General features: G+C 38.7%; 1 protein-coding gene across 1 annotated transcript in view; it reads right to left on the reverse strand.

Moving 5' to 3' along the window:
• Window positions 1-21023, reverse strand: part of LOC139724430 (exostosin-1-like) — a 110077-nt gene that overhangs the window by 17275 nt on the left and 71779 nt on the right. The window contains exon 2 of the mRNA XM_071635574.1: window positions 4718-4919. Within this exon, the coding sequence (XP_071491675.1) occupies window positions 4718-4919 (202 nt within the window). The remainder of the gene's footprint in view (window positions 1-4717; window positions 4920-21023) is intronic.

The raw sequence follows: 21023 nt of genomic DNA on the forward strand, positions 1-21023 counted from the left end.
GGAAAATTTGCATACCGATACAGCATATCTACTACAACTATGTCATTGTCATGTGAAAATATGTGAAACTTCAAAATTACTTATGTTCCTTCTTTTCATTCAACGCTGATAAATCTTCTATCATCCTTCTTTAATATCTAATTCTACTCAATTCACTTAAGGCAAATAGTGTGGAATTGTACTTTAAAAATAATAACATGTTAGACTGAAGCCTGATAGACCAATACATTATGGTGGACTTTGGTTTGAATTGCCTGTATGATGGCAACCACATAAAGAATTGAAATACAATTGGAGGTCCACAGTTATTAAGTAGTAATAACTCCAGTTGTGAATAGAATTACTCTCGTATAAAGTGTGCCAGGAATAGATGACAGTACCTACATGTATGTAACAAAGACTTCCACAAGCCTTTCAAAACCAAGCAAAGTAGAGACTGGAGATATTTGACTGTAGCGCACCATCAGCTGACACACCTCTGCTTTCTCATGCAATCCCTATATTTGCTACAAGTCCATAGTGCTTCAATTACAGTTTGATGAAGTTCATAATCTTGCCCACTGACCAAGGTGTACCCTACAACCCTCTCTGCACAAACAAAGTATTTCCCAATTCATTTTCATCCACTACATTTGAATATTACAAGTGCTAATTGAGCATGTAAAGAAGAACTTTGCCCGAAATATAATTGTGTATCTAGGCCTCATGTAGCGTCCCTGGTTGAAGCACCAAGAAAATCCACCGAAAGGTTTCCATTCCATCACTATTCCAACAGATCTGGGATGGACAACTCCATTACATACTGCCTTCAGCACCCTTTGAGATGGAGGCATAAAAATTTAATTCTTATGTGATAACTCTCTGGAAAGTGGGTCGATGAATGATATGAATATAACAGTGAGGAAATCTGCTTCGGGCAAAGTCATTTTCGTTTAGAATATCAAGCCTTCCCAGTCACTCTTTTTTTCCCTTCTATTCCCTTTACAATTTTCCTTGCAAACACATAACATCACATCTAGGACACTAGTACTCTTGAAGTACATAATTTCATGGGAGGCATTAAGTGCAGGAAAAAGACAATGATATACACGACTTGATTCTACAGCATAATACAGGGGACATTCTAGCAAAAAAAATGCATCATTTCTTTTAAGAATAATTGTACATCATGTTAACAAAAATTGAAATCTTAACATCAGACCCACATACCAGTAGAATTTTATTAAAATTGGACTTGAAATGAGAGATTTGTGGAATTCTGTATTTCACATGCTCATGCAACTACAATACACATAGCTACCAGATATTCGGATTTGGTGAGTGATATGTCATGGTCTCTTTTTCATTCACTGACCTAAATACAAATTTTCATGATAAAATTTTTTTTTTGGTTTTGGTTTTCAAAAAATTACACAGGAAAACAGTACATCCTTCACATCATTTGTTGTGATGCAATAACTGTGCAATATTCTTTTTCTTTTTTTCTTATTGGGGGGGGGGGGGGGGGATGTAATGGCCAGACTGCCAATTTGAACTATTTATTTATGTGTATTTCTTCAGAAAAAAAAAAAAACAGCTTCTGAGATTAAGAATGACTTGTATGAAATTTCTTCTACTCTGTTCAACTGGTTTCACACAATCTTTAAAACTCGGCTTTTAATGAACATTGTGTGGACTAGCACTGTAAAATATACAATTTTGCATCACACACCCTGCAAAATGCAGGACAAGCACTGTAACTGCTGCTAGGCTTCCTAGAAAATCTTTGCTGACAATTTTGTAGCTTGTGGCAGCGGCAAATCAAATTTGGCGAGCACTGTTGGAAACACTTTCTTATCCCCCATCAAGAAGGCAACTTTAAAATGGCGTAAACATCAATGTGCTCAGGCATTATTTAAACCTGTTGAAGATGAATCCAAAATATACTTGAGCAGGTGTCTACGGGAAATGCGTGTTGTAGCAAAATCAGCCCAGTCCTCAATGGGTTAAGCTTTAACTTGTCAAGCTCTTTCATTGGCATTTTTAGTCATTCATCTAAATTTCCCCTAGAGGTAGTTGTAAAGTTTAAGCAAGCCCACTCAGGTGTAGCAATGTGTCTCAGTCCAACAGGAAGACCATGGTAATACAATAGGGATTAGGGGGATTAGGTAATCTCTATTCATGGACAATCAACAAGTCATCTCAGCCTATTGGTGAAGGAAGGGCAGCACTGTGCATGCAGATCAGCAAACAAATTGCAGTAAAGGGGCTAAAATTAGGAACATGGAATTTGCTACCTGCAAACACACACCAACTGTGATAATTATGTCCTTTATTAGAGAAGTGGAGTCAAAAGGGGCCTGAGCTTTCAATCCTCAGAAAGCAGAATCTTCATTAAGGGCAAAATGACAAACAGGCAGGGACAGCAAGGACTACACACAGCAAGAACAGTAAGAGGAGGGCTAGGGACACGGAACAAAGAAAACAAAAGGGGAGGGTTGGAGGTCATGGGCAAGGAGCCCAACAGGTATTAAAAGGGAGGGAGACTAAAGGAGGGTGGACAGACAAAAAGGCAGAGGAGGGTCAGTGATGATCCTGAGGACTATGGGGGGGGGGGGGCAAACTTTGAAGTAAAAGGATGAATAGGGAGGCAACATCAAACAAGATGAGGAACAACAGAGGGATAAAGAAAGGAAAAGAGCAAAAGTGGTTGAATTCTATGGATGACAATTTAAAATGATGTAAATTGGAAAAGTTTGCTTGTTTTACTTTTGTTTCCAAGGGTGAAAATGTCCACAGTCATATTCCATCTCTTATGGCGAAGGTGTACTGGGTCCAATTTTTCTACAAATATGAAGAATCTTGTGGCAAGCGGTTTATGGCTTGGCAAAATATCGACAAAGAGGGCAAAATTATATTTTTGGTGTTCACGAAGTGTGTGTGCATGTGTGTTTCTCAGAGTACCCCCGTGTATGCAGTGACTTCAAGCAATTTTGTTCTTGCTCAGATAGAGCTGGGAAAAAATGGGTTACTTTGTTCAAGCCATATGACATGTACACGATAAAATGAATTCTGCCGATTGTTCCCTTTATTATGACTCATCATTTGAAAAAAATTAACAATGTGCCCTTTTCTTTCCAGAAACTATAAAAAAATCCCCCTTTTGCCCAAATTTTCCCCAGCAGCAATGACAATACCACCAACCACACAATTTCAGTAGTTTGGCGAATGGTATGCTGTGCCTGGTTGGCAGTTTGTGGACTACTGGCAATACAAGTCACAAGGGGTGAACCACGCAGGGTTGGTGTCATTTGCAAATTTCCCCCGAGTGTTTGTGAGACCGTCCACTTCACTGGGCTTGCACACTGCTCTCTACTGGAAAGGGAAGTGAGATCTCGAATGAAGTTGTGACTCACGTACAATGCACAACTATGAATGTCTTGTCCAGGGGACAGTGTGTTTTGCCTTATACTGTAAAACCAGAAACTTTATTTTGTGAAACAAAACTTTTGCAAATTGGAGCTGAGGGCATTTTTCGCGGCATGAAATTTTCACGAATTGCCACAGGCATTCAAGGCATATAGTGTAGACAAGAACCTTCTTGTGTATTCTAATTTTGCAAATCTTGGCTCTCCTGAAATTCACAAAATTAAAATCCATGCCAACACCTGTGGTTTTCCAGTTTTAATTTCTTGAACTGATTATGCTGCCAGCAACTTCCAGGGGACAGAAAGACTGAATACATGATATAACCAATAACCAGGTTCACACTGACTTAAAGTTTGCTTGAATTAGCTATTCTGGAGACCAAAGGGAGTTGAAGTTCAAGTTTGAGACTGTGTGAATACTCTATTTAGCTGACTTAACGTTATCATCAATCCTCACAACCAAATGATTCCTTGTGGCTAAGCTGAGGGTAGCTCAATGTAGAAGTATCTCCTCCCTTACAGTATAGCATTAGTCATGTACCATAGTGATAGTCAAACTGTGTCTACCTGAATGTAGTTATAATCAAGCTTGACCCCTGGGAGTGGAGAGTTACTTCTAGGAAAACACCTTGAAATGTTCAAGTGCATTGTAAGGTTCGTGTTTACCACTTGCTGTAAACACAGTTTCTACCCAACACTTGATAGTTCTCACCTCAAAACTTCATGTTACATTCCTGTCATGCAAAAAGTGAGAGTAATTGCATGCCATGCACTATACATCTAGACTCCTATCATCACATCGTACACAATACTTGATGATGAAGACTATGAGACTCTTATCAATGAAAAGCCTGGTCTGAATGAGCTGTTGGTTGAGAAGTATTTTCACCGATCGTAGATGTTAGCTATCATCACTGGCACTAGTTACGTTTAGACGACAAGCCCTAACCTCGAGGTTAAGCTCTTGCCCCCTAACTTTGACGTGCGTCCACACGACGAATCTTAACCTCGAGGTTACGAAACCTCGAGGTTAAATTCCTGCCCCTTTGAGTGCGTTGATTTTCGTGTCCACACGGTGCTTAACTACGAGTGGGGACCCCCCGCGGCTCGTGGTTAGAGCGCTAACCATAAGATTTCTCGTGACTCTTAACATCGAGCTAACCTCGAGGTTAGCTAATTACGAGTGCGTCTTCACGGTCCCTAACTACAAGCTTAACCTCGAGGTTTCCTAACCTCAAGGTTAAGGCTTGTCGTCTGAATGTAACTACTATTAAAGGTAACAGGGTGAATGAAGATAATGCTATCTATACCTGTAGTAGTAGCCGCTCATCTCCCATGATTACAGCCTTGCTCCAGTCGATGACCTCAGAGAAGGGCAGCTCCCACAGGTTGCTGAGGATCATGGGAATGCAGGCGGCCTGTAGCGACTCCAGGAATCGGAAGGAGCCCAGGCGGCGCCCCCTGGGCACCAGGCAAAAGGTGGAGTTGTGCAGGAGCACCTGGTAGTCGAACCTGGAGTGACAAATAAATGAATTAAAGAAAAAAATGAATGGATATTCATTAGATGGCAGACATCATCAGTTTTCTTTCCTTTATACATTACAAGTAGCTGCACAGGTTTACACACACAGTGAATTTGCCTATTTGATGCAAAGGTCTGCAAATATGGAACAGCAGTAGGCCTGCAGTACCACAAAAAGAGAAAAGAAAAAAAAAGATTACATCATAATTATGTGTATACGATTGGTATGAAGCTTCGTATGCCATCATAATACCATATACTATCATTTCAGAACCTGTGTTTTGGTTGATATGATTAAATAGACCTGCATAATCACAAAGGGTCAATAAACTTTTCATTTGCTTCTTCTTCTTCCTGTGTTTTTTTCGTTTTCTTTTTTCTTTTCTGTCAGTTTTGACCATGGCAGATCAGGGTTCCAACTGATATCATTGTCACAGTCTGGGGTACTGCTTGTTGTGTTTTTATTCCTTCATAATGAACTCTGATGCATCTCACTGTGAGATGGTTGAAAAGTGAATAGATATAGACAGGTCTCAGTGTTGATACAAGCTTGGGTAAACGTCCCACTCTGGGCTACCGCTGGTAGCCATCTTCCACTTTGACAAGATGCTGGTCGGCATGGAAACCTGATTCATCCTCCTCACCAGGGAAGCCTATCCATCACATGGCCACCATACTCTATGGCCTTTCAGTGACCATCTGACCATCAACAAGGGCAATTATGTGATCCTTTCAGAAAAAGGGGAAGTGAAACCGAGAGAAAGACCAAAGGGTGGGGCAATATTTACTTGGGATGATATCCCCTTGCTGGGTATCAATGGATATCACCTGCTAAAATATTGCCCCGCCCGACAGCTCAGTGCTTCAGGATAGAGTTTCTGTCAACATCCTCCCTAACCCTTTCAACAACCGGAGCACTCTGTTAAGATATGCTCTGGGCATGTTACAGATATATAACAGTCATCCTTTGTCAATGCTAGCAAACCAGAGCGATGGTGACATTTTCCCCATCTACCGGATACCATGAATGATGGCCTTGCCATATAACTTACAGGAACAGATATGATGTCAAGAACCAAAACAGTATCAGGGACTCAAAATCTGGAGCATTTCCAACATACAGCAAGGAATATTATCATCTAAATTTTAAACAAGTTTTTTGTTCTTTTTTGTGTTATTCTATGCGACCTCTCTTGCTAATTGTGAGTTTGTGCCAGGATCAACACCTTTTGGGATATGAAAACCCAATACTACTGGAGGTAAACATGGAAATGAATCTCTGGAGAAAAGTACAAGTAGGGCCTACAAGTAGTCGGCCAATAATCCAGTGAGAAAAGAAAAAATATAAATCTATTAAAAAATGGATATATACAGACCTCTAATAATCATCACATCTTTCAAACATGATCCCTCACTCTATGCTCTAATATAGTTAACTGTCTGATAATACCACACTACGGTTTCAAGGTCAAGGCTGCTTGTCTTGATCTTAAAATCCAAAATATGTCATCTTCAAAACACACAGGGGGAATAGGACGTCTCAGATCTGTGTCCATGCAGGCATCAAGCAATTCCTAACCATCCTGCACTGCTTAAACCTGGTTTATAGCCACTCAAAAATATTCGCACACTTCACGGCCCCGTAGCAAATTGCACAGAGCAGCAGCTCGCACTCATTGCCACGGCCAGGGCATCTGGGAGAGAGAGAGAAAGACGTTGGGTCGTAAAGAATGATAAATAAATCAAATTCATTTTGAGGCCCGCGCAGCCGAGAAGGATTCAGTGATACCTATCTGACAATGATTTGGGGAATTCTTCCAGTTGTGGCATGCGATATGCATTTGTGGCGTGCAGAGATTTCCCCTGTGCTCCCCTGCATCTTTGCGGACCGAGTTATTGTTTACTGGAAAAAAGGATCATCTCTCCTGACAGATGCAATGCAGAAGGTCTCTACTTGCACTCTTGATGTATTCTAACAGGAAGAGAAGCAACATTTGTATATTTACAAGCGCTTCGGGCATGAGCCGATACAATGAATCAAAACATCAAATTCTTGCATTTGTTTCTTCACCAGAGAGTTGTAAACACGCGAGTCTTGATGATGTATGTATGCGGCTGCCTGGAAAGTAACAAACAGCTGCCAAGGTATCCTGGCATCATTGGAAAATACATTAATTACAAAAAATATTGTTTTATCTCAATGTCTTTCTAGCAGGCTGGCAGTGATTCATTTTTTTTTCTTTTTAAAGCCCATCCATCACAACTATGCAGACTCTGAAACTGTTCAGCTGGATGGCAGCTCTCAGCTGTAATGTTTTTCTACAACAGGATATAGGGCAGCAATTTTGGTTTGGCTTAGAAGGACAGGTAACAGTTTCATAAAACGGCTCTCTCCCCGTCTAAAGACATATAACTGTATATACCTACTCTACTGCTGCGTGTTGAAGAGCCATTTGAGAATATAATTCCACTTTGATAACAGCCACTTAATTTCCCTAAAAAACAAACAAGCAAACAAACAAACAAACAAACAAACAAACCCTGCATTCATATGCCACGTCATACACCAGGTCTGTCAATTTTCATCACATCAGACACTACATATTGCTTGTTTGCATTTAGCTAATTGGTCTCTGAACAACATCACATCTTTTGTGTCAAGTGAGCACTACCACCATGACTCTGATTGATTGAGGCTTCTTTGTTTTCACATTGTTGTGCAAATAAATAAATATATGTGCGTATGAGAGGTAATGTATGAAGTGCGGGGGGGGGGGGGGGGGGTGGTTGGTATTTGCTATAGGCTGCTGATCCATCAAGATACATGTAGCTTCTATAGACCAGCCTACATTTCTGATGCTGATTAATTAGTTTGATGTTTTACCTTCTGGCATCAAAGGAAACGTAAGGGGAACTGAGGCATCTCCTTAATCAATGATGCAGTAACCACACATGAGCCACATACAGATGGATTGATTCGCTGGGTCTTAATAATGTATGCTGCACCAAAATGGGCGGAAGGATGAAAAGAGGCATGGCGGATGTTGATTAAAAAAAGGATGATATCGGTGAAGTTCGCTCACTGGATATACTCAAAGGTGGTTGGTACGAAAACATCTACGCATGCTCACACACACACAAAAGATGTGCACACACCCATATATATGAAACATATGCAATGCTAACGGACACGAGCATAACAAGTACAAGCAAATACACGTAACTTGCAAAAAACAAAAACAAAAACAGAGTGCTATGATTGCTGCTGCAAATTAGTCAAGACCCACATCATTTTGAAATTAATCTTAGGCACATTTCCAAGTGGGAGATGATGACTTATAACAGAAGTCTACCGTAAATTTTTATGGCAAACAGACTGTAATTTACACCTCTCGCATGTAGTCTAGCACGTAATTTATGAGACAAGTGATATATTTGTGTGCGTGTGTGTGTGAGTGTGTGTGTGCGCGCCCACATGTATGTAGCAGAGCATGCAGTAATTAGGGGTCTGCCAAAATCTCTTTCTGGAGAAACGAAATCACTACCCTCTGATCGTCTTAGCAGCGAAATGGGAACTAATGAATTTGATGTCTGAACTTCCCCCCATCTCACACTGCTGCAGCCAGGCACAAGAGAATGCCAAGCAGATGCTTCACCTGCTCAAATTGTTCGGGGCAGAAGTGATAGAGGCAGGCAAATCACTCATTACTGAAGAGACATAATGCGTGCACGCACACACACACAGACAGACAAAAAAAACAAAAACAAAACAAACAAAACAAAAACAAACAGATGGATAATACCTTAGGGAGAGTCATGAGTATCAGGAAAGGAATGAAGTCTTTAGTGATTATATACCATTACTGTATTCATCTATCCCTTTGTCTATCCAACCAACTTTCAATAAACTGGTCTTTGTGTGTTTGTATAAATGTACAGTACCTCTGAATGTGTATACAAAATATCTCATTTTCATGAAATGTAAACAAACATAAAAACTCACACCAAAAGCAAGAAAAAGGATTGAGCCAACAAAAAGACATCCATTCAGTTCCTAGAAAGCTTGTATTTCAATGTAGAACCTTGCCCTTGACTTTAAAATATGAAATGGTCATAATTCTTGCATAAACGTTCCATCAGGTCCATGACTCACTGTGCTGATACATCTGATTTTCTAGTCTTCCAGGAGCCCAGCAGACAACTTTACACACAGCTGCAAGGCGGAATCCCCTTCCTCATTAAAAGATGCTTTCACTATAAAACAATCATTTTCACTCTTTTTACTGCATAATAAATAGACAATGTGTGAGGTGGCCAATGTGAAGACAATGAGATCTTCCATAAACCCTCTCACACCTGGTACAGTGTACATTAGAATGCAGGTGTCAAGAGGGACACTCATATTGACAGTGACAGTATTTCAGGTACTATTTCATAATGCCCACACAAATACAGCACGAAATACCAATTATCATAGTATTTGTAGGGTGGTACAAAATTCAAACATCTTTGACAAAATATGCATGCAAGATGGGGCTGTGAATTGTGTCATGAAATACCACTGACGGTACAGCCGTTTACCAGACCCGACACATTTCGTGTTTAATTTTCCCATTGGCAGTATGGATAATGCTTACCATAAATACCACAGTATTTTGTAAATGAGAATGGAACCAAGTGAAATACTGCAGTCTCTTTTAACCATGATATTTCGCTAATGAGAAAATTGCTAATAAAATTACCACAGTATTAAATACCACGGTAATCTTTATGTGAATGCACCTATTGATACTGTATTCATGAGCTAAGGTTACCCATGCTAATGACAGAACTGATGAGTCTATTTTATTTTTGGCACCTTGGACACCCACATGTTTTGAAGTGGGCCATGATGATACTATATATACTGAGATGTGAGTTTACCCAAGGAACATCTTCACCCTATGGATGAGTGGGCCTTTACCATGCGGGCAGATAATTAAGAGGCTTACGCAGCGTCCCTCTGGTGCTCCCTTGCCCTAGCACTGTCATTCCACTCCCGTCTTTCCTGCGCACAGACCAGAAAGGCGGGCCGACAGATCCCTGTCCCCAGGTGTGGACAAGACAGCAGAAGGGATAATAACATTTGAGGGGTTTCAGGGCATGGCCACTGTGACACGGGTGTCTGGCTAACAGGAATTTCTACTCTTATTCACTTTCTGACAGCTAGATTTAATTAAATACACATTGAAATATAGATTTGATTAAATACACATTGAAATATAGATTTGTTTGTTTTGAGTATGTCTGTGTGTGCATGCAAGATAGTCCTAAAAATTACATCACATAAAGTGTGCATGAAGCAAAACTTCATATCATTACAGTTTGACAATTATGCCTGTTTTGATATTCAAATTGTTTGTACTCCATCACATGGAATGGAGGCCTAAGAAGGCCTTTCATTTTGTTTTGTTGCATAAATGCTGTCATACAGGCCTATATTGTGAGTGCCTGACATCGCTGCAGAACAAATGGGAGGATCTATTCAATCATGTTCTTTTTCTAGTTCATTTTTTTCTTTTCATTTCTTCATCCTCTTCTCTTCTTCCTTCCTTCCAGTCTAACCGCCCTAAAAGAATTTCTCCATCTTTTCCTCCTCCTGGGCTACCTTCATCTTTGTCTTGGATGACTTTCTTCTTACAAGGCTCATCCCATCCATGCATCTTCATCTTATACCAAGAAGCAAATGTTGACCTGTCATGGGAATATGTATCCAAGTAGGTGGAGAGGATACAGGAGAATAGGACACACTTCCAGGGGAAATCAATCAGCCATGTTTGATGTTGTATTGGAAGGCACGCACAGCCAGAGCGGTGGGCGCAAAGTTAGTGTCGGGGTGTGGAGGGCAGATATCAGCAGGGCTTGAACTCCGGTCGGCCATCTTGAACAAAACATTTTTTTGGTCACAGGGATTGAAACATGTTCCTCCCCCACTGAGCAAAATAGATTGGATGGCCGCGTGTTGAAAATGAACCTGAGATTTGAGTCGCTCATCCGTACATTCTTAAAATAATGAGAAATCTACACCATAACCCTGGAGTAATGACGAGACTGTCATCAGTAGTCAATGATTTCTTGTGCAGAAATCTACCAACATCAAAAATTCAATCGCAGAACATAGCTTTCATCCAAATCATTGAATTTCCTCGGGTAGTTCAGACTTTTAAGCACATCGCATGGGGGCATCAAAGAAAAATGAGCTCGTTGAAACAAAATTGGTGAAGTTTCAAGTCAAACGTCTCACGCATCATTTCCTTCCCTTCCTATGACATGGTATTTTGAACAATGGAGATAAACATCAAACCAATTCCCACTGGGAAGTGTCGCGACATTAAAATTGTTCTGTCTGACCTTTCATTTCACAATGCCATGAGAAATTCTAATATAATAGTATTAGACCCAAATTGCAATATGATTGCATTATAACAAAATTGCCAGTTCTTGCCACTTTAGTGTGAATTTGCCTTCCTCTGGTGTATGATATTTCTAGCGATATTCTGAGAGGATTTTGGCACAGTTGCCTGGCAAGTTTTACTGCACTGTTGTGATTTCGTTTTGACATTTTATTACCATAATTGTTCAGCATATGTGTGAAGGTCCTCTCTGTCAAAGTCTCAATAGATCTTTGATTCAAAAGCTTAGAACAAGATATTACTGAACAATTTGCCACTTTTTACAAACACAAAAAGTGTGGCTAAATTAATCAAAGTCCAACTTCAGATATTCTGTTTAAAACTACACTGGTGTTGTGGTGGGACCACACGTGTAAGTGGAAGAGTTTGTACTCATAGTTTTGAGTTAAAAAGAAAGGAGGGTGTGCATTATATATATGGGTAGTTCCATGAAGTTGGGGCAGTGTCCATGTAGCATCGTGATATTTGAAAAATACATTTCAGCATAACTCAATATTAATTATGCTATACATTTATTGTTTGTAGGCTTTACATTTGCATTGAGGCCACACATTTTCCTGGAAATTTTGTGCCATTCAGACTCAATTTTGATGAAGTTATTAAACAATATGTAACGGTGTCCTGTAGCATCGTGACGTGTCCATGTAGCATCGTGAAATTTTAACATTTGGTCCTAAGAGACAAATCATGGCAATTAGCTTGACCAAAATTTGATGCAATATGCATATTTACTAGATTAGTCAGATAGCTAAATATATCAAATTTCCTGTACACAGTTTTAATTTTAAAAGAAAATTACAAAATGTATCACGATGCTACGCGGTGTCCTTTTTTGTTACATTTGGTGGACACCGCGTAGCATAGTGACACATTGTGTAATTTTCTTGTAAAAGTAAAACTGTGGAAAATGAAGTTAAGATATTTAGCTATCTGACTAATCTAGTAATTATGCATATTATATCAAATTTTGGTCAAGCTAATTGCATTAATTTGTCTTTTAGGACCAGATTTTAACTATCACGATGCTACATGGACACGTCACGATGCTACAGGACACCGTTACATTTTTTTTTGATAACTTCATCAAAATTGAGTCTGAACGGCACAAAATTTCCAGGAAAATGTATGGTCTCAATACAAATGTAAAGCCTATAAAGAATATATGTATAGCATGATTAGCATTGAGTTATTCTAAAATGTAACACTTTGTGCCCCAACTTCATGGAATTACCCATATAGAAACTAAATGATATATAACTATAATGAGCCTTCTTGCCATGACATCACATCAATTGGTGATTAATAAGTAGAGATATTAATTAAATCAGTCATATTCCAAAGGGTGATATTATACATACAAATAGTACAGATTGCACAGTAATATAGCTTTAACTCTAGATTATTGAAAAGTTGTAAGGACAATTTTACTTTATATGCTCAACCAAGTAGTGTGCATTATTTGTTTTATAAAATGGTGACATAATCTAAATTCTGCAGCAGCCATTTTCACAAGAATTAAGATTCTCAGGCCAGAATGAACTCTAAGACAACTGAACCAGACACATAAACATCAGAATGCAGATGAGTGTTTGACACTAGTGGTCATATGCATACTCAAGTTCAGTGACAAGAAAATTTGGGCCTGAAGGCAAAAATTAAGATTGGTCATGTGATAGCTCTCAGCCAATCATATCATTAGGATTGGTATTCTAATATCACTTTCAATAGTCTCTTTAACAGCTCCACCAACAGATTCCTCAAGTTACATGAATCCATCAGTCAATGTTCACTTCCTGCTTCCCTTGCCAGAGTCTTGAATAATCTCGAAAAAAAAGAAAAGATGCACACTCTTAATACCTGATAAGTAGATACAGTATAAAGTAGCTTCCAGGAACAAAGGGTCACTCTCTATGCAATCACAATGACATGTACCTGATTTTCGCTCCTCTGTCACCATGTAATCTGCATGACATCAAAAGGCTTAGAAAGTATTGATTCCAAAGATGCTACATACAATGAAAGAGCTATATGATGGTATGCTATGAGAAAACTCAGCAGATTTTGAAAAGGTAATATCTGGATTTTCACTCACTGCATCCAAGTAACATGAGAGGGTAGTCTAACATGAAATGAAAAAGAAGGCTTTGGCAATACCAGTATAATTCTTGCCACAGATGAATGGTGGATTCATGTTACCAAGTGTGGTTGCCTTTTAAACTCTATTCAACTTTTTTTTCTTCTCTGAAAGACACTTTATAGGATATTGGGTTTCTCACATATACAAGTGTAGGTTGCATTTGAAAACCGACAAAGTTCATCAGGTGTGGGCATTAGTGAAAATTTGTGGAAAAAAAAAAACACTTTTTTTTTTTTTTCAAACCCCTGAACCACTTCATAGAGAAGCTACTGTTGGTAACCACTTGAGTCAGACAAACACTGCCATAAGTTTGAACTTGAATTGTGAAGTATACCAGTACTTTGTGAAGCTACCCCACCAGCCTTGAGTTGGCGACACTTTCAGTTGAACATAATTTGATTCAAATTCAACATGGGAGGAGATCCTTCACATCATGCCATATTGTTTTGATTTGCAATCGTAGCGATACATTCACTAGGGCTAATCACACATTGGTCAAATGTTGGTCGAATTGGAGCCACAAGAACGTATCCACAGTATATCCACACTGAGCAGAGTGACATTCTTGGAGATGAAATCTTGAAGGTGGTTAGAGCTACACTGTACAATGTATGATAAGACATTTACATGATGCCTACTACTCATACTGAATGCTGTCTGAAGATAGAACAGTTTAGTGACATATCTAAATTCCATTTGCAAAATTATATCAAGGCTTGCTTTTTGACATAGCAAGAAGCTTTGCATGCTCACTGTATCCAAGTACTGGGATGCATCTAAGAAGATCTGGTGCATTGACGTGACTAGCTCATCACTAGATTGTCAGGGGGAAAAAATCGCAAACTGAACTATCCAAGATGGGAAGTAGCTTTTTTTGTGATTTTGATGTCACCTGAATGAAATTCAAAGACAGGACTTCAGCTTCTTATTGCTCAACTTTCAGGTAGATCACCATCTTAACCCACTGAGGACAGAATGATTTTGCTACAACAATCATTTCCCATGGACACCTGCCTGAGTATACTCGGGACTTGTCCTCAAAGGATTTAAAATGAAAGAAACCCACCACAGACTGGGTATTTTCTAAACATCTATTTCTCACTCTAAGTATTCAAATAGGATCAGAGTTGCTGTTTGTTTCCCTTCTAGATTCATCATGGAACCTAGTTTTGAAGTCTTGTGTCATTAATAAAAGGGTCATTCCATGGGGTTGGGTCTTCTCTAGATTTTCATGTTTTGTGGGGAATAAAAGTCATATTCTGAAAAATTTATCAAATAATTGTCCGTGGTTTGCAGTTATTCTTGGAGAGAAATGTGTGAAGAATTATTTGATGAAAAAAAAACAAGCCTGTGTACAAATGTATTTTGTCTATGACTGTTTCACTAATGATGTCCCATGGTTTTTTGTGGTTTATGTTGTGACATAAATATATGCCATTTTCATGGCAATGTAAAACAGGAATATACAACCTTTCAGCATTATGCCTATCATACTTAAGAGAGGCAAGGTGACTTCTACAAAGACTATAAGGCACATAAACATTTGTAACAAAATAAGAACACCAGAGCATCTTCAAGCAACCTCATACCTATGTTACAAACGATGTCCATGGCAATTTTTGCTGTAACATAGGTATAGCATGGTTTTACATACACTTCCAATCATAATATGATTGGAAACTTTATTTCTATAATGAGATTTATATTTCAGGATTATTCTTATCCAAAAATTAGCATCAAAATCCTCCAAATAAACGAGAAAATACGGAACATATCACTGTACTTCAGTGCGATGTCCGGCCTCTTCGTGTAACGTAGGTAAGGAAAGACGCGTCTCGCGATAAAAAGAAGAGCTACTAACTTCAGCAATCGTATTCATGTCACTGGCAGTCCTCCCCCAATGGCAGAAAAACTACTCACAGCCAATATACACCTACCTGGACAGCGCAAGATCTGTTTTTCTGCCGTTGTCCATGTAACGTAGGTACAGGAGTTTTAATGTTTCTGATGTCAATTGGTAAGCTTTTACGCTATTTTACGAAAATAATAACAGTTGTCATATTCTGTAACTCTATTAGAGGAAAAAAAACGACATCTAAACCTCTGAACTGGCCAAAAATACTGTGGACGATGATACTGTAGTCCCACATACTGAGATATTTGTTACAGGTTCATGTTCATAATTTTGATTGCCAAATTTTCCGTCCATGCCGGTCTCTGCAAAAGGAGCATATATTCCTCTCTTAGAAAACCATACAAAAGTATATCAGTGTATCTTCACTGCAATATAAAATTGTTTTACCTCCCGATTATTGTGAATTTGTGGACCCTTTTGTCATTAGGTATCTACCAAGGTAGACGTGCTAGAGTTAGTATTAATCACTATATACTAGTTGGAAAACGTAGATGTCCAGACTGCATCTGAACTAGAGAAATAGAGTTTGCCTTATTTTGCTGGTGATATTGAGGGAACTAGGAGCTGTGAAATTCTTTCTCTTTAACAGATTTACTTCGAAAATGTCAATGTTTTCCTTCCAAGATTTCACTGACCTGTTAGATGCTCTGATGAAGTTGTTAACATTTCACAAGGATTCACCATTTCCATTCCATGTTCACCCACTGTGAAGTCTCAAAGCTAAAATGCCAGTGTCCTATTCAGTTTGGGTGGGTAGTGGGTAGGAAAGGTTTAATAAAATTATGAACCCCAATCAAAATTGGACTATTATTGCTCTACACTATCATTCAAAAAGAGGGCGACAATTTCAATGGGGGATGAATATAAAATAGGGCCTAGTATTATTTTGGGAGTCTATTAAGGACCATAACCGTAACCGTAACCCTGACCCTAGCCCTAACCTTAGCTAGGACACTGGGGGCAGCGACCTGCCCTTCCTACAGTGTAGCTTGCATCCGAAAACTAGTTTTTAGCATAGAGTATGAAAATGATATTTTCCTATGTTTTACATGCTATATTATTATTATTAATATTTACATCATTTTAAGCATAACCCATTTTTTTTTTCAATTTTGGTGGGAGGTACACATGGAACTCTAGCTAATGGGTATGCCAAGAGGTAGAAATGTAAGCAAAATTGTTAAAATTATTTAATTCTATTCATAAACACACAGATACATCAACAGGAATATATAGTCAACCCCGACAAAAATTTTCTTTTAATTTTTTTATTCTATTTCTCTTTACACCTTTTGTTCAGTTTGTTGACGAATCTGCCATGGCTCCTCCTCTACCACCGCTACATGTTAAACTACATGAAAGAGTGAAAAGGACACATCCACAGCACTCCACAAACAGAGAGGAAGCCGACAAAGCAACACCCAAGAAGAGCGAATGTAACAAACTAGACAAGAAGAAAACTGCACAGAGGGAAAATGGACAGAAGAAAAACAAAAATCGAGGGCTAAATGGACATTGGACAAAAGAGCTGAAATTAATTTCAAACAAAGAACATGGAGAAGACAAGAAGACTTGTCTGATTTCTCTTTATTAGTTTTCTGAGTTAGTTGACAACTAGTTATGATGTTGTTAGTGTATATTAGGTCAAATTGTGTAAAGCTTCACTTTCTTCTTCTTCTTCTGATTAAGTCTGCCTTCTTTCATATCAGAGTTACAAAGAATTGAAGTCTGTGTAACATAGGTAGTGTTCCACAGGTGTGCAGTAGATATAATTCCAAAGAACTGTTACAATAGTGTTATTTGTGGGAACATACATAAAGTCTATATGTGTAGGTTTTAACATCTCACACCACAATAAAGGAAATCAGTTGATATGTCGTAGTGTACCTATGTTACAAAGACATACTGTCCGTGTAACATAGGTAGTACACCGTGGGCAAGGTTGTTGTCTGAAAACCCCTGATTATAACAATAAAATCATGTTTTCACTTGAATACCCATACAAATCACTTGCTTCAATTGCGGTGCTTTTAAGAATATTGTCATTGTGTCACTCTTGATGAAAAAGTTAAACCTTTGATTGAAATTGTTAATGGTTTGTAGAAAAAAACATGTTAATAAAAGTGGCTTGCAGTTGACATCAGAACACACAATCTTGCTAATAATGATCTCATGCGCCTGTTAAATAACATGTTGATGTGCTATGGACGAAAAAAACGTGGATGTGTTCATTGTTATCATTTCAGAACACAAAATGATGAAGGATGTCAACAAATGAAGTCCGTGTAACATAGGTATTTTGCCATACCTGTTTACCCATGCTGACTGAAAGTGTGCGAAGTAATAAACAGATTTCTAGTGGAATATGTTGAAGAATGGGAGTAACAAATCAGGGGGAAAAAGGAAATTTCAATTTACCCAACTTGAATTTTCAACTTGTATGTCACAATTTCAGTCCCAACCCCATGGAATTACCCAAAAACAAGTTCTCATGGGTTATCAAGCCCTAGAGTTCAAATACAATAAAATCAACTAGCTTATCTTTACACACATAATATATGCATTTACATGCAAAGTATAGAATTTTTTAAGTGATGTGTCTACAGTACCTTCAATTCAAGACAGTAAAACAAACTTGGACCTCCTTTTCATTATTTGAAGATTGCATACCGTGAGTTGAGTGCAGCTGTTGCCCTTGTTTGCTTTGTGTAGTTTTCCATTGGTGTTCTTCAAAAAGGAAAACATTATTGTGACAGCTAATTACGATAGCAGGAAACATACCGTGCGTCCACTTCCCACCTTATTTAGAAATGGAGGCGGCTATGCGGCTGCTCGAGTTTGCAAATTCGCCGGGAATTATTTCCTCTTTTGATTGTGCGGAAACTGGATCTGCTCAAATAATCAGGTGCTTTAATGAGAGGAGGCTGTGCAAATGAATGGCTTAAATGGGGAAAGGCTCACATGGAATATGTGTAAAGCTTTAGGGTTGGGGAAGACCTTAGCAGTACATTATCACAGGGTAAGAGATGGTGAAGGACTATAGCAGCCTGGTGGGACATCCCATGGGATGAAGATGCGTATACATGTGAATAGGTGTGTGTATGTTGCGTGCATCACCACTCCATTCATTAAATTTGAACATTGCATACTAAACTTTTGCATTGTGATCCAAAAGCCAATGATTCTTGTGTATGAATGATCCTGTTTTTGACCTTCAAACCATGATGCCTGGCAGACTACATTGTATGTCCAACCACTACCGGTAATTGGCACATTGCCCTATGATGACATGTGTCAGATCTCTTGGATTCACCAAACAGTCAAATTACATCATTTGTCCCTCACCTTTTCTTTGATCTTTTATTCTATTCTAATTTTATGATTCCTATCGGCTTTGACAGGGCTCAACACTATTTTTTTTTTTTCTGGTGGCCTATTTGGGCCACAAAAATCTTTGAATCTGAAATTTTGGTGGCCTGGAACAAAAAGAAATATAAAGAATCATTTAAGATTGTAGCTGTCTGATAGGAATACCAAAAGATAGCCTTTTTGGAAATTTGGTGGCCCGATTTGAATTTTAAGTGGCCCAAGGCCACCACTGATGTCGGGGTAATTCTTGAATATTTGACCAAATTCTTAATTCTGAAAATCTGCTTTGCACTTTCTTTTTAGCTCTAATGAAGACAAAAATCCAGACGAATGGACAGCTGGAAATACAAATCAAATGCTGGAAGCAGAAAAAACTAAAGAGCAGTGTGTACAAGTAGTGTTTCATGGTTAGTCATCCACTGGATATACATTAGAGGCGGTCATTCACACCGGAGGAGGGGTTGTCTCATCCAGGAGAAAGGAGATGTCTGCTTAACCTTTGGAGCTTCCCCTGGTATTTCAGGTCCCATAGTCAAAAACCAATGGAATTGAATTAACAGGCAGAACCTGAATACTGCAAACAGATCAGAGCCTGAAGGAAGAGGCAGAGCATGAAAAGAAATCTCAGCTGTCCGTTTGTATTGAAACAGGATTCTTTTTATAGAAAGAATGAGCTGTGTTGTCTCACAGCTAGAATGTATCTTGTTTGAAAGGACAAGTTTCAGCTATGTAGGTTCCTACAGATTAACATTACTGCCAGAGTAGATGTGGGTAGTGTGTGGTACTGTTAAAAGTGAAATTTTTGAGGGAGTAATTTTTCATGTTTGCCCTGTCAAGATGAATTCAGTGTGTTTTATGTTGTCACTATGTGAAGTCAAAATTTACATAGTACTACATAACAAACTAACAAATTTACCTGCTCTTACTTTTCACCGGTTTCATGTTGTATGAAATGCATGAAAATTTCCACTTTTCCAGAACACAGAAACAAAGCAAGCAAATAATTTGTGTGTGTGTGTGTGTGTGTGTGTGTGTGTGTGTGTCTGGATTGCTGATATCAGGTCTTTTATGTCATGAAGTTTGGTGACTGTAAGCTTCCCAGCAGTTGGAGACAAACTCATACAAACAACAGAGTATCATGGAGTAAATAGATATCACAGAGAAGTAGTTAAAAATACATTGCAAGCACACAATGAGGAGATTGAGGCAATTGCATGCCTTGACTTTCATATACCTCCTTTCAAACTTGAATTGACCCTGTTGGTCTAGGAAAGAGCAAAGACAAAAGACAAAAACCCAAAACAAAACAACAAAAAATCACCCCCCCCCCAAAAAAAAAAAAAAAAAAAAAAAAAAATCTGAGTTTTGACCCTAACCTGAGGTGAGCATGAGCAGTGGTACCCTACCTACATGTATACCACCCTAGGCCCCCTGTGGAAATGCTCCAAATAATATGATACACCTGCAATAAATTAGAACGACATCTACACACATCCCCGCACTCACAAAAAGGATTACTGGACACCACTGTAAAAAACTATGGGAAAGCAACTCACACATTTTGGATAGAAGATTCATGGGCTATACAGTGCCTAGACAGCATTCAGAAAATATTAAAATTTAAAAGAGATCAACGCAGCACTAAACCCTAACAATTAGAAGGACTCAGCTCCACTGGCCCCTGTAAATTTGAGGCATTCTGCTGTCTCGTTTGAAACAATTATCAACCACTGCGCTTCACAATACACCACTGACCTAGCATTACAAGCAATTGTGGCCACTAATACACACCACTGCAGAAGATTACTGGAGCATTTTACACTAGTCTTTCTACAATGGCCTCCATGATGATAATGCCCAATGATAAAAAAACAGATATACAGTGTAAATGCCTCCGTTTGTACAATCTGGACCACAAAAAAAAAGACCCCAAATAGGAAAAAACAATAACAACAGGTCCTTCCTGCACTAATTTTAAAGTTTACAGTTAAACTTGCTTATCTCTATGTCCCTGCATATCTAAATAGGTGTGAGGTATACGTAGCAATCTCTAGACTGGTATTTGGAAACTGTAAACAGATATCAAACACTACAGATAACTCCTGGCACTATTACCATCATTGATATCCAGTCATGCTTGCATAATGGGACACAACTTGCAAGGTATCCATTGTACAATTATTTTGTGGCCTAATTTCATGTGGCACAATTGGTACAAATG

Source organism: Diadema antillarum, unplaced genomic scaffold, assembly GCF_040938485.1.
Source record: "Diadema antillarum isolate AM-2024a unplaced genomic scaffold, OU_Dant_1.0 scf00000213, whole genome shotgun sequence".
Taxonomy (NCBI): domain Eukaryota; kingdom Metazoa; phylum Echinodermata; class Echinoidea; order Diadematoida; family Diadematidae; genus Diadema; species Diadema antillarum.